The following is a 13,956-nucleotide window of genomic DNA, read 5'->3' as shown; positions in this document are numbered from 1 at the left end:
AAAGCAATTAAGTTTTAGCAAATATGCCCAACACTTTAGTTCCAGTGTTTTTTTTCATTGGGCCTTTGACGACACCATAAATGACAAATCTGCATTTACAACCTGCAATGTTTACCTGCATTCCTGCTTGCAGCCTGGACATTCTCAGGTAAGCTAGTCCATGTTCAGTAACTCAGACAATGTACACAGTATATATTTTATTTAAAGTTCACACCATAGAATTTTCCAGTTCCAGAAAACAAATTAAAATCAAGGAGTTACAATGCATAAGGCACACTTAGGTAGAAGAACAGCTGTCCTGTTTGCTCAGTCAACTGGTTACATTTAAGATAGGGGAGGATATTGCATAAGCATGTTAATGTAAAGATCTGATGCCTCTCCAGAGGAACAGCAGTGATCATGTTGGCAGCACAACAGCCGCCAAGTCTACGCCAGAGTCTGCAAAGAGAGACATCTTAAAATGTGCGGACAGACTTTGTTAAACTGAAGACATTTTGTTCTTGATCAGAGGGGATACCAATCAGTCATGAATCTTCAGACTGGGGCGGTAATAAGGAACTCATCACTTCGAGATGCAGCACTTTAAATTCTTTGTGTTAAATTCTTACCTTTACACTCCAAGCAGCAGGCAGTGGTGCAGCAGATCTGTGACTGAAGAGACACAACATTTAATATGTGCACCACCACAACAAACAAGAGCATTTTAGTATAGCCTTATGATCAGAGAATACCAATCAGTCATGAATCTTCAGACTGGGGCGGTAATAAGGAAATCATCACTTCGAGACATTTGGACTAAGTCTGAAACCTCAATCTCCCAAGTCAGACCAGATTATAAATACTCACCAATGTGGGCCGAGAGTGAATTTGAGACGTCTTGCGGTTGGACCTTCAAAAAAAAAAAAAAAAAAAAAAAATGATTTCAAGTGCCATTGACAGATATACATATTACAAGCTGTGAATCTAGGATTTGGCTTCTGGGATTGAGATCAGGACTGGAGAATTCAGTCATCTCGCAGTTAGCTCTCCCTTCACCATCAGAACGCCAGCAGGTCACCTTACACCTGCAGGAACGGACAGGGTCCTCAGTGCCATACTGGGACAACAGGAGAGGGGGAAACTAACTGGAGGATAAGGCAAGCGTGTCAACCTTGACTGTCGAGGGGGTTCATCATTTCTACAATCCCAGAAACAGTATGATGCTCATTTACCTTTAGTAGTCCCATGCGTCTTAGCGCCATTGTTGCCAGACCTGCAACAAGTCACTACAGTTAGTCCATCTAGTTTTATTTGTGTCAATGTCTTCATTTAATTCCTATGTGATCAGAGGGGATACCAATCAGTCATGAATCTTCAGACTGGGGCGGTAATAAGAAACTCATCACTTCATCACCAATACAGAGATTGAAGAGACCTAATACCTACCTCAACAAGACTGGGAAATCTGATAACCATGGCCTCAGTTCAGCAAAGATGTTGATCTATATATATAAAAAAGTTTGTCAGCTAGTGTGCACAATCACTGTTCAGGAATGTTTTCAGCATCTGCTTTCAGTCAGAGATCTGGTAACAGTCCATCAGAACCCACGTTCAGGGAGCCAAAGATCACTTTACACCTAAAATCTTGTTTCAGGGTTCTGTGTCTTTTGGGCTGATAAGTCTGGATAGCAACACTGGGGCAGGCAAATCATACCACACCCCACAATGTAACTGCAGTGGCTGAGGTTTGGAAAACATACCTAGGTCATCTTGCTTCGACAGATAGTTGGACAGGCAGCTTGACCCTGATGGGAACACACCAGGAGTTCTGTTAGAGCAACCTATGCCACTACAGATTGAGATGCACCGTTCAATAAAAACCCTTAGATATAGATACACAACTCTGACAATACATCTTTCATTCTTAGAGATGGGCCCAGAGCAAATTTCCCCTACATCTCTCTAAAACTTATGACTGTCAAAATGTGTTTTTCCTTGCACAGTTTCCATTCAGACTGTTGGTAGCCCCAACAAGTCTTCCCCTTCTTGCCATGGTAAGACCAGTGGGTTCACCTTTTCAGGTTCTGGCATTGAACCAAGGCGTAAGACATGTGCAGGTGTCATCATGAAGGAAACAATTACAGGGAAATGTGGTAGTTAAGTGAACAATGACGCATCAGCCCATGTGTTTGCATTTAGCCTTTAGCCTTAAATCATTACCAAGTAAATGCCTACAGGCTCACCCACCTGGTCAAACACTGAAAGATGGCATCTTCTGAAATGTCCGTAGTCGGCACCTGCAATAGACGAGACATTCAGGTCTGAGCACTAAGACGTTAAATGTTTTGTCCATCAGCTGTTGACCTTCACTGAAGTCAGATATTCCATTTCTCAACAGCAGTTCAGACGAACGAGATTCCAAATATATCTCATCATTTTCAGCAGCAGGTCTGAGAATAAAGGCTGTGGGTACTTTAGCAGTGACTTGATTTCTTACCTTCAACTTAAGGACAGAATCTCATCATGTTGGAAGAATCAGTGAGTCTGTTGATAGAAGGACATTTCAAAAGAGGTCCAAGACATCCAAATGAACAGTTCCAGATCATACCGATGTGTTAAGACTCATATTGTAGCATTTAAAGCTAACTTGGATGCAGTTTCTCAGAAGTTCGTGTCGTTTCACATTGGTTCAAAGTGAGCTAAGTATAATCATCACTGAAACTGCAGTACGACGTTTACTCTTTGGCTGCACTTTGAGATGAAGGGGCTCACCATGAGACTTCAGTAAGGGCCGGTCTTCATGCATCCAGTCAAATGGCTCTGCAGTAGAAATGGTCACTTCAGTACAAACAAACCATACAAACTGTTTTATTAAGAGTCAAATGTTTGATCAGTGCTTTGGTGACAAGCTGCCATGTGACATTAGTCGTCCAGGTGTTTGATGGGCGTTAACCCATTTCATCCTTTCAAACCAAACCATCAGAAACACCCTGCCTTAACGTCACAATAGTAATAAGTTGCATTTCTACATTGTCATATTGTTTGTTCCCAAGTGAACATTGAGCGTACGTGTGCTTCTCCTTTTAAGCATATACTCCAGATTTGCTTACAGCAAGCCAGCTGTTTTATGAAATGACGTTTGATGCACTGCAGGAAAGGTGTTTCTGAAAACTTATCAAAACACAAACTCATGTAAAGACTCACATGTTGAGATGTTGACAGGTGGCATCCTGCCTCAGACTTCTTGCCAAACCCCACCTGGCAGAGAATTGCCAGTATGTTAATCACATGCTCAAGAAATAAATGTTTAATACATTCATTGTGTTTTAGGGTTATCAGATTAAAGGCTGACATCACTTGAATCAGGCATATGCTTGTCATTAATGGTAATCATCATATTTTCACCCCACTGATGAATGAATTTTGAATAAATCCCATCTTGTACTCACCTCAGTGAGGAGTCCAGCTGCTTTTCAGAGCTTAGTGAGCAGACAGTGCAGACCACCCTACAAAAAGTAATCACTGGTTAGCCATAAACTGGGGGTAAATCTAGGCTTTAGTAATACAAGGGCTAATCAGATTATTAATGTAGCATCACAATAATCAGGCATATGCTTGTCTATCTAAAAACTCATCAATTAAGGCCCTTGTAGAATTTGACAGAACTTTAGATTTCATTTTGCTCACCTGCTAAAGGACTTTGTGCTTCATCTTTGAAGAGCCTTTAACATCTGATGGAAAGGTGTACAGGGATTTGTAAGCTCTTAACATAAAGTTAGTGTAATTTTGATCATCAAGAACAGCTTTATAATGCATTAGATCGGAGACTCTGTGCTACTCAGAATCTGGTAAAGAAGTTTCTTCAAAGGATGATTCGGTAAGAGAGAGTTCGAGATTCATCACTGCAGCACTGAGCAGTTTTAAAGCCAACTAGAGGCAGATCTATAACAGTGGAGTTGCTGAGCAAAACTACTGAGATTACCAGAGATGATGGTCTTAATATTTATAATCACCTTATGTAGAGCATTGCCATGTTCTTCTTAGACCTGAAGACAAGAGGAATCACATTTAGCGGGTTTGAAGTGCAACTCCAGATGTGCACACTTTTACAAGATTAGCGCTTCATGCTACTCAGAAGTTTGAGAGATGAAGTTTCCTCAAGGTTGTTTCAGTGAGAGAGTTCAAATGAAACATCACTGTAGCATGAGGCTGCATGTCTGCCATGCTTATCTAATCACGTCAATAAACGTGTCCGATTTAAAAAGAGCCACTCAGCAGAGAGAAGTTACCTTCGCAGCAAGCTGCAGTTTCAGGATGTTTCACCACCATCTAGAAAAGCAGAGTATAAATCGATACATTAGCAGGCTGTGGCTAGCAGGTTAGCCTCCTCTGACCGGCTAACACGTGACCGCTTCATGCAACGTGCTCAGGACGGCCTTAGTCGGCTGAATTGATATAAAGCAAGGGTCTCACATCAGAATAATTAAGTGCAGTCACAGTCATTCAGTACAGGTCTGTGTAATTATCATCATTGAGAGACATTGCTTGCAGGTACTAAAGGAGCAGCGGCCATTTCTGAAAAGTACTCTCATACGGGTTAAACTAAGGTTTCCCAACAAATACTACATGCAGCATTAACAAGACATGTTGTCGTTTATGTTCGCATGTTTAATCAGATAAAACGAAAATGTTTGACTGGCGGATGGTTAAGGATTGAGGCCAGCTCAGGTCGGCGCTGCACGACACCCTCCTTGCACTCAAGCTACTAGCTAAAACATCCTTTAGCCCGTTAATTCGTTGAAAACGATAAAACATAATTACAGATATAGTCAAACAATAATTTTGCAATGCTACAGGTTTTCTATTAGAATGGGAAAAAACTGCAACTATTTGAATGAAAGTTAACACCAAAGTGCGTGATCTTACCTCGGCCAGACGAGAGAAGGAAGTGGGAGAGGAAACTGGTCCAACTCCTTTTTATGTCCCGCCTGAAAGACTCCTCCCCCGGCAGACTTTCACCCAATAGGAAGCCGCCTCAAACCTTTCCATGGGCTACATTCAGCTATGGAAAAGTCATATGTGACAAAGAAAACTTTTTATGTTAAACTCCCCGCTTGTAGTGCGAGGACTTTAAGCTTATAACCGAGGAGTTTGTATAAAGTGTGCAGGGTTTATTTCACTGCGTCACTTCCGTTATTTCACATTCACGCCACCCGGTGTTCACCACGGTGTTCACACGGGGGCAGCAAAGACTGAAGCTACATGGCTTCACACCAATAGGCTGCTGAACAAAATATGTGACCAGGAAATTGTGGATGTTAGTTTCAAAATAAGCGAAGCTAAAAGTGTTTTAATTAACATAATGTTATCAAGAATGCGGGCCACATGCGCTTTTTCAATATAACTTTTTATCACTTAAGTTGCTTCTTTTCTGTATTGGTCTAAAAGATACATAACAAAACGATGAATATAGATATATGCTCATATGATGACTAAAACACAGAGCTACTCACCGTGGGCCACTTTTTTTGCTACCTAACAAGCAACGTGTATGTAGCTTTATGTCTTATTTAACCTTTTGCCATATGCACTTTATTTGAATTCAAACTTAGATGTTTTATCGCAAACAGCTCTGCACATGCTCTTTTTGTGTTTGTTTCTGTGTAGACACAGACTGGGGATTTCTAGCACATTTCATCTACCTTTAGGCTGTGTGTTGAACGGAAGTAAGTCGTTGATCTTTGACTCATTGGATTATTGTACATATATGTGCACTCTACTACTGTCAGTTATTCTGTTTACTACATATCAGCTGATGTGTCCATAGTGAAGATCTGTAACTATCCTGTAAAACATCCTGTAAGAGTATCATTGGAAGATAAAATATTCTTTGTTGAAATAAGAGTTCATACATTAGATTACAGTGAGATAAAGATCAGCAGGTTAAAGCTAAATCTTCCTCTTGATTTGAGTATTTTCAATGGTCACTTTTTGATGCTGCTTGTCATGGCAACGCTTGCTATGGTGTTCTCCCATGATGATGTGATGCTGTGTTTTACATCTCATTCATTCTGATTCATTCATATTATAGTGACTCTGGCCAGACAGATCTGAAAATACAACCAGTGGAATATATTAAGTCTTTATTAAAAGTGCGTCTTGTTATGGTTCAAGATTTCAGAAGCTCTGATTAGGGTACAAAAGGATTTTTAAATACAAAAATTAACAAAGACAATCATTATATACAACGATAACAAGTTTCCCCACCTGTTCAGTCCAGTCTGCGAGAATTACTGAGTACACCTGAGGTAATATAAAAGCCAAACACACTGTCGATAACAGGAAATTACAGCAGGCCTATTGTAAACATTACATCTTTTATTTGAACATTGAGAATCCCCCTGAATCACTTATATCATGTCCTTCTGTCCCAAGTTGCATGCTGACACTTTAGTTATATGTAGTTTTAGGCTACTAAATCCTCTCTTTTCAAATGAGAAGGTCTATAACAAACGTTGTGTGCAGCTGCAATGGTAGCAATCAAAAGACACCCAGTGGGTCCTGTCACTTTGTTAAGTGCTGACACACACATGCACACACTCTCTGTCCTGTCCCTTCAGGTTAATTAACCATCACCAGAACACACAGTGAGAGATGAACCATGTCTCATGAGGAAGTCAAACAATGGACAAGCTGTACTGTCTGTGACAAAAGCCCTGCTTAAATGGGTTAACATTGGTAAAAACAGCAAGATCTCCACAAATATTAACATACAAATGTGTGTGGGTTAATGTGGATCACAATCACAAGTTAGTCCTCCTTTCACTGACCACTAAATGATTACCGGTTAGCTGCCAGAAAGCAAATAAATGGCACGGATTAACATACAGAAATGTGAATATGTCCAGAACTAAAGTCCACTAATCAGTCATCGCTATCCAGTTGAAATGTTCTACCCCTTTTGGTTACACATCAACACATCCGTAGTTTCATAGCGCTAAACCAAAGGAAGATTATTTGTGCTCTGAGCTCTTAATAGTGAACTGGATGTAAGGAGCTAAGACGTTAAGACATTGAAATCTGAAATTAGCAACATAGCCGAAGTAAACACACAAAGTCACATGGAGACTGGACTTTCCATTCAAGCCAGTCCCATTAACTTCAGTGTTTAACCATCAGCTTGGTTCTCCCAGCTCACTAAAGTAAAACTGAATACCTGCAGTCTGTGTGCAAATTAACGTGCACTATGATGAGACAAGACGGTAAACTTTATCATGAGCAATTAAGAACGAACATAAATAAGTAATGTTTCTGATGCCTTACGCATGACACAGACACATCATGTGACTAAAGCCCCCACTGGTGGCGTGGTAAATGTCAGGATTGTCCATCACAATTCAGTATGAGTGGAAACGCTGCATAATCATGATATAAACAAACTAAATGTCAGAAAGGGGCTCGTTTCATCCCCCTTGTCGCTCTCCAGCTTTATTGAAACTCAGCTAACACTGAGTTGTGTTGAGATTTCTTCTTTGACGATGGCGAAGAAGATGACGGCGCGGACGATGTCACAGGTGTGAGCGTGACACTGTAGAGGTTAGTGATGAAGGTCTCCCAGCCACGACGAAAGGCTCTGTCCAAGGCCTGATGGGAACAAGAGGATGAAGGTAAACAATCCACACACGAGTCCAAGCAAGTTACAGATGTCCATCACGCAGGATCATTCCAGCTTTGTACATTTATTAAACACATAGATAAGATAAAAGCAGTTGTTTATTTTGTGTTTCTGCTGAATGAATGTAAGGGGGGAAAGTCTACAGTCAAGCAAGCAGCTCTGTGAGGCTGTGCAGTGTCGCTTTGGGCTAAATGCTAACTTCAGCATGCTAACATGCTCACTGTGACATCACCATCATGGTGATGTTTACCTAGTCACCATCTTAGTTTAGTGTGCTACCATTTAAGGGATCACCATAGTGATTACAATTCATCCTGAGAGGACTCATGGTGGTGCTAGAGGAAAGGTCAGGGGATCATCAAAGTCTTGGCAACCACCAATGTCATGTCACAAAATTTCTATCCAATAGTTGTTGACATTACACAATTTCCATAAAAGTTTAAAGTTTAAACCCAACAAACTATAAACTCAGATTTATTTGTTACTGGAACGTTATTCTCCATTTGTGTTGAACTGTATGCTTCCTTGCAGAGGAAGCTCACACTTTTGCATGTTAAGCTGACCTGCTGTGTACTGACTGAAAGGCTCTTCAGCAAGGGCGTCATTTTGTGTTGAAAAGTGGTGGGGACATTTAAGGGCTCAGATTAGGGGTGTGATGAAACACTTAGTCCACGAGACATGATAATGCACAATGTTGGAGTAATGAGAACAAGACAAGAAGATACTCCAATGTTATTTATAAGAAAACGTCATTGATGAAATAGGCTGTTTGATGGGGGTGATTGGGGTCCTCCCCCAGAAGATTAAACTCTTAATTTCCTGCATTCTAGAGACATTTTCTGCACCAATTTATGGTGAAAATGTCTTTATTTATATGAAGGGAAACAAAATTCATGTGGCTGGTGACAAATCAGAATATAAAAATATTATCAGCATATTATTAGAAGCAATCAGCAGCTTGTTTTTTTAGCCTAAGTTACTTTTTTGGACAGGGCAGATTTCTTCTATATTGTCACTGTATTTCATGTTTTTCTGTTTTGCAAGTAAACCTATCTCATAGAATTTTTATTTGTTCTTAAACATTTCTTGTTGCAAGCTATTTTCAGAAAACTTTTAGCAAGTGCTTTCAAAAAGTGGTGGGGACAAAATCAGCCATTTCAAAAAGTGGTGGGGACATGTTCCAAGCGTCCCAAGTGTAAATGACACCTATACTCTTCAGTTTACAATAGCTGTTCAGTGTAAATAACTAGAAGTTCACACATTGACTGTCTCTGTAGGTTGAGCAAAACTGCTTCGTTGTTTCTAGAAAACTTCCTGGAAATTAAAGTCCTGGAAAATAAAGTGTTGACCATTTTATGAAACGGCTGGTCAGCTATATGTATTGTCTAAATTACACCTGGGGAAAAATGTCTAGGTGGAAAGTTAAATCTGTTTTGTCTGAAGAGACTGAACAGCAACAGATATTCTATGGACACTTGCCATTGTACATTAAACTGAGCTTGTCCTCTGTCTATCAGGAGGTCAGACCCTGAGGAGCTGATTGGTTAACAGCAGTGGAATGTTTTAATGGTGTGGGTTTAGTAGGCGGGTCAACACTGCACCATACTTCATTCCACTGATCAAAGCTCGTGATATTGGAGGCGCAGGAATGTAACCTCTGCGCATGTGTGTCAACAGAAGCAGAAAACCTTTAGGAACACACTGGATCAGGTGAAGGTACAGTACATTCACAGCCTGTTAATGAAACCTCCGCTCCAGCTTCGTTTTTTCATGTCAGTTAATGTGACGTAAGGGGAAAATCCTATCAGGGGTTACTTAATGACTTGGTGACATGAACAAATGGCTGCTGTACCTTGACCCTGGTGCCAGGCTATTATTAAGATGATAGTTTCCATGGTGATTAATAGCCCTCTGTGCAGTATGTGGAGGATGATGAGGAAGAACTTTACCCCTCTGTTCCACAAACTCCGAGGACTCGGTTATGTAATCGTGAGAGGTTTAAAGTTTAACAAGGCGGAGTGAAGCTGAATATGGAATTTATGTAAATGTGAGATCCAGAAAGCAGAAGTTAATACAAGTTTGGTTTTTTTGCAGTATGACAAACTGACAGAAACATTATTTCTTTTCGTCAATTTTTTCTCACCTTGCGGTAATTCTTCATAGTGTTCCTCTTCACCACCTTCATCCCTTCCTTTTGTTCCCTCCTCATCCTCTCCTCCTCCTCTCCCTCCTCCTCTCTCCCCCTCTTCTTGTCTCTGATCAGGACCTGGTCGTCCGCCTCCTCCCGAACCGGGAAGTGAACAAGCGTGGGCTCCTTCCCTCGTCCTGCCTTCTCATTGTCTTCCCCCGTCGTCTTGAGTTTCTCCATCTCTACCCCGACCATCACCTTGGTGTCCTCCAGGAGGTGTGGGTCAACCTGAGTCTCTGTGTCCAGGCTGGGCCTCTCTTCTCGGGCCGCATCCTCCTCGGCTCTCCCCTCATTCTGCTTCCTCCTGGAGCTTCTTCTCCACCTGCTACTGCGGCGGCTGGGCTTCCTCCGGAGGAGAGTCTCCCCGTCGTCTTCCATCATCCCTTCATTGAAGTCAAACTCGGCTTCTTCCCGTTCATCTGCCCCAGAAATGTGCACCACAGTAGGCCTCGGGCTGTTCTCCTGTCTGTTGCTGTCCTCTGTCCCGTTCCATCCCTCCTCCACTTCTTTTCCCCTCACCTCCTCCCCTCCTCCAGCGGCCTCAGGCTCATCAAAGCGACAGTAGAAGCCGCTGGATTTGTCCAGAAACTTTGGGGCCCGGATTGAGCTCCGCACAGAGCTTTTCCTGGAGTTCCTGCCAATTGTCATACTTTCTCTATGTGTCTCCTGTTTTTCTTTCACTTCTTGCGTCTTCTGGTCCACTCTTATTGCGTGTGTGCTACACCACTCCTTTTTTTGTTACCTCTGAAAGATAGGGGGCAGAGAGATTAATGCCATTACCTACTTCTGCCCACACCATCACTCTCTGGGTCTCCTTCATATACTCACAGTCCCAATCATTTCAAAGTATCTAGTGTTATCAGGGTTGTGATAATAACTCAATGTCAAAGTTGAAGTCTCAATCGACACACATGCACACACAGACTCGGACTTTGACACTGATTTAACCAGCTGGACGCTGAACAGCAGCCAAAATCTGTTACTTCATATTGACTCTCTCTCAATGCCAAAGTCAGCCTAACTCTTGGCTTATTCGCAATATGTCTAAAGGCTATAGGATCAAATTCATCCATTTTCACAAATCTAAGAGAGAAGGGGGGTATCAGTGTCACAGCAGGTTATTTTCCGTCAGCCAGAGGCAAAACCTCTTCTGTTGATTGGGTTGTCCCCAGATGTGTAACGTGTGTCATGGTTTCAACCCATCGAGAGCAGTGGAGTCCGTGATAATTACCCTTTAAATGTTTTACAATCCAACCTCACATAAGAAACAAGTCTGCACAAATACTGCTCAGAGTGCACTTTTGATCTTTCTTGTTAGTAAATATTTTAGGCTATAATGGAAAATTTAAGAGAAATAGGTTACCCCTATGCTGTTTTAGTTTTAACCACTGGTAACTATGGCTATGGAACCTGTTGTGAAGAACTCTACAAAGTTCAAACTTAAATGTATATTAACTCTAATAACACATATCCTGATTGTATCTGAGCCACCTGTTCATTTTAATGTCCTACTTACTTGTTCTCTTCTTTATTCTGTTTATTTAATGTCATTTTTATTTTATTTTTGGAACTCATGTAATTTATCATTTACAGGTTGTGGTTATATAGGGTCATGTGAAAGACTCTTATCAAGAGCAGTGACTTCCTGGAGTCTTGTAGGCTAGCTGTTTCCCCCCGTTTTTAGTCTTTATGCTAAGCTAAGCTAACTGACTGCTGGCTGTAGCTTGAGAGCAGTTTCTCATTTAACTCTCGGCAAGACAACAAATAAGAGAATTTCCCAAAATGTTGAACAATTTCTTTAAGAAAGCAGACTGTACACATTCCAGGCTACTTGAACATTTTTTAATACTTATATTAATTTTCAGAAAGTGAAGTGCCAAGGTAGCGTTGTGTTAGCTACAGCTTGTCATAGGCTTTAACATTTATCTGTTTTAGTGAATGATGGCCTATAGATGAAAACTATATGTTTTTTCATATACTTGTACAGGACTTGGCGGTATGTGGGTGAATTAAATTATAATTGTACAATTGTAATTAATATAACTACCTTCTGTGTGTGCAGTGATAAACACTGATCAATCCGAAAATCAGAAAAACAGGATGAGAAAAATGCATTTAACATCCTGCCACTTGTTGTAAGAGGAAATGAGAACTTCTTTTCTTACATTCAGCAACTTATATTAACATGATCGTTCATCTTAATGTCATAGGGTAGCGATAAGCAAAAGGCATTAACGTTTAGATAGGAAAGAGTTGCAGGTCTCACCTGATGTCTTGCTGTTGTCTCCTTTTCCTCTCTGTGTGTGAGCACTGGTGAGCTCTATCTGTTGTGTGTGTGTGAGTCTAAGTGAATGACTGAGAGCTGGGAGCTCAGGATACTCCCCTAACACACAACGTCACCCACCCACCCTGCCCGAACCTGCAGTTCTGTCGTCATTAAAGCAAATACACACATGCAAAAAAGGGCACATACACATTGGCAGTAAAGCACTCTCGCTCTCAAGGACTCTTTGTCCCTCCCTCTCTCTTTCTTCCTCTGACTCTTTCTGCTTAACCACACACAAACACACCTCTTCTTTACATCCTTAAACACACATTGACTTGATGAAGTTCTGATTTCTGATACAAGGACAAATATACGCGTGCCTACCATAGGTGCCTACACACACTTAACTGACTAAATAGCTCACCAAACACTCTACCACCAGAAGCAAACATCCTATTCTGATATCAGTGGCTTTCAATCACCATGAACAGCTGTCATATATAAACCTGCAGGGTAGAGATGTGACTTTCACACCGCCTGCAACATACAATCCAACTTCTACCCTCCATAGCACGTGGGAATGATGGCAATTCATAAACCTATTCAAAACAATGATACAGGTGTCCCTGAAGAACTCTCTTGTGTCAGCTTTCATATTTATAGGTGGCAGTTTTTCCACCTGTAGCTCTATGAAACACGTAATTTATTTCTCTTTAATGTCAAACCCCCTTGAGGGAGTTCTTAATTGGGGGGGGGGGGGGAACTTAATTCCTATCCGATCCAATACCAAGTAATACCCAGGCAATAATGACAAGACATCAAACTACATGTCATATTCTTTAATTATAATATAAATCTCCTGCTCAGAACTGCCGCTTCATAACATCATCATATTATTTTGACTTAATCTCAGATGTTTAGCGAAGTTTGCAGTGTTGCTAAAGTATTTCACTGTCTTCGCACACACATCACACAGAGCGTCATTATTACCTTCACAGCTAAAATACAGCCAGACCTAACGGCTTTTACATTCAGCCAGTCAGTATTCAATCGCGGGGAATGTAAAGGGCTGCATTGGCTCACTTCAAAGAAGCTCCCTCACAGAGCCGTAGCACAAGCATGACTTTGACAGGCGGAAAGAAAAGTAGTTCCTATCAACCGAGTAGCCTATAATTAGACCATCCTGGGGACAATAAGATACTTGTGATAAAACACACACTCACTCCAAATTACTGAGTATAGATATCAATCCTTTTATATGAGTATCGATCCTAGAGCAGGAAACGTTGGTATCAGAAATATCGACACTTTATGATCGATCCGCACATCACTACTTACTGCAAACAGACTAAATACCTGCAAAACTAATGACACTCCCATCACCTCAGCTGTACTGTTTGCATATATGCAAATGTTAGCGTGCTAATATGCTAAAACTAACACTAACTAACTAAGATGGCAAACATTTTACCTTCTTACCATCAGCATGTTAGCATTGTCATTGCTAACATGCTGACATTAGCATTTAGCTCAAAGCATTGTTATGCCTTAGTACAGCCTCACAGAGCTGCTAGCATGGCTGTAGACTTGTTTTTCAATTGTAAAATGTCCTACTCAGTACATGTATTTGTCAAAAAATGTATCATATCTTTTTATATCAAAAATACAGTGAAGGTCCAACATATCAGTATATCTGTGACAACTCCATTGGCTAATAATATTAGCTGACCGATACATTGGTCCAGCTCTAATTTAATAATCTCAATCTTCAAACATTTTTTCTCAACGCATATCAATAGGCTCATGAGGTTTTAAAGTGCAACACAAAACTGACCAGTCATGTAATTG

At 40.9% G+C, this 13,956-nt stretch overlaps 1 protein-coding gene, 1 long non-coding RNA gene and 6 other non-coding genes across 9 annotated transcripts; all 8 read right to left on the bottom strand.

Moving 5' to 3' along the window:
* Positions 1-182: 182 nt before the first annotated feature.
* On the bottom strand, positions 183-4,666 carry LOC123980487. Its single transcript, XR_006827510.1, has 14 exons — positions 4,269-4,666; positions 3,993-4,025; positions 3,667-3,710; positions 3,429-3,485; positions 3,184-3,237; positions 2,752-2,799; positions 2,477-2,523; positions 2,227-2,276; positions 1,740-1,784; positions 1,426-1,481; positions 1,212-1,252; positions 847-889; positions 609-651; positions 183-438 (listed from the first exon to the last, which is right to left on the bottom strand). It is a non-coding gene; the product is annotated as an uncharacterized LOC123980487 (long non-coding RNA).
* LOC123981231 lies at positions 499-573 on the bottom strand. The gene has a single exon (XR_006827721.1). It is a non-coding gene; the product is annotated as a small nucleolar RNA SNORD31 (small nucleolar RNA).
* Positions 715-790, bottom strand: LOC123981229. The gene has a single exon (XR_006827719.1). It is a non-coding gene; the product is annotated as a small nucleolar RNA SNORD31 (small nucleolar RNA).
* LOC123981230 lies at positions 1,318-1,392 on the bottom strand. Its single transcript, XR_006827720.1, has one exon. It is a non-coding gene; the product is annotated as a small nucleolar RNA SNORD31 (small nucleolar RNA).
* LOC123981232 lies at positions 1,985-2,111 on the bottom strand. Its single transcript, XR_006827722.1, has one exon. It is a non-coding gene; the product is annotated as a small nucleolar RNA SNORD22 (small nucleolar RNA).
* On the bottom strand, positions 2,350-2,419 carry LOC123981228. The gene has a single exon (XR_006827718.1). It is a non-coding gene; the product is annotated as a small nucleolar RNA SNORD30 (small nucleolar RNA).
* LOC123981227 lies at positions 2,636-2,700 on the bottom strand. The gene has a single exon (XR_006827717.1). It is a non-coding gene; the product is annotated as a small nucleolar RNA SNORD29 (small nucleolar RNA).
* Positions 4,667-6,161: 1,495 nt separating the features above from the next.
* sb:cb1058 (uncharacterized protein LOC394209 homolog) lies at positions 6,162-12,159 on the bottom strand. Of its 2 annotated transcripts, none has more exons than XM_046065137.1 (3): positions 12,109-12,159; positions 9,798-10,586; positions 6,162-7,623 (listed from the first exon to the last, which is right to left on the bottom strand). In XM_046065137.1, exons 2-3 carry the CDS (start codon positions 10,488-10,490, stop codon positions 7,468-7,470), a joined length of 849 nt encoding a protein of 282 aa, XP_045921093.1. In that variant the 5' UTR covers positions 10,491-10,586; positions 12,109-12,159; the 3' UTR covers positions 6,162-7,467. The 2 variants fall into 2 exon arrangements, with proteins under 2 accessions (XP_045921093.1, XP_045921092.1); XM_046065136.1 differs by lacking the exon at positions 12,109-12,159 and adding an exon at positions 11,074-11,206.
* Positions 12,160-13,956: the final 1,797 nt, after the last annotated feature.

The sequence above is a fragment of the Micropterus dolomieu genome, linkage group LG12, assembly GCF_021292245.1.
Source record: "Micropterus dolomieu isolate WLL.071019.BEF.003 ecotype Adirondacks linkage group LG12, ASM2129224v1, whole genome shotgun sequence".
Lineage (NCBI taxonomy): Eukaryota > Metazoa > Chordata > Actinopteri > Centrarchiformes > Centrarchidae > Micropterus > Micropterus dolomieu.
The sequence above is the reverse complement of the archived record's forward strand: the minus strand, read 5'-3'. Positions and strand labels throughout refer to the sequence as shown.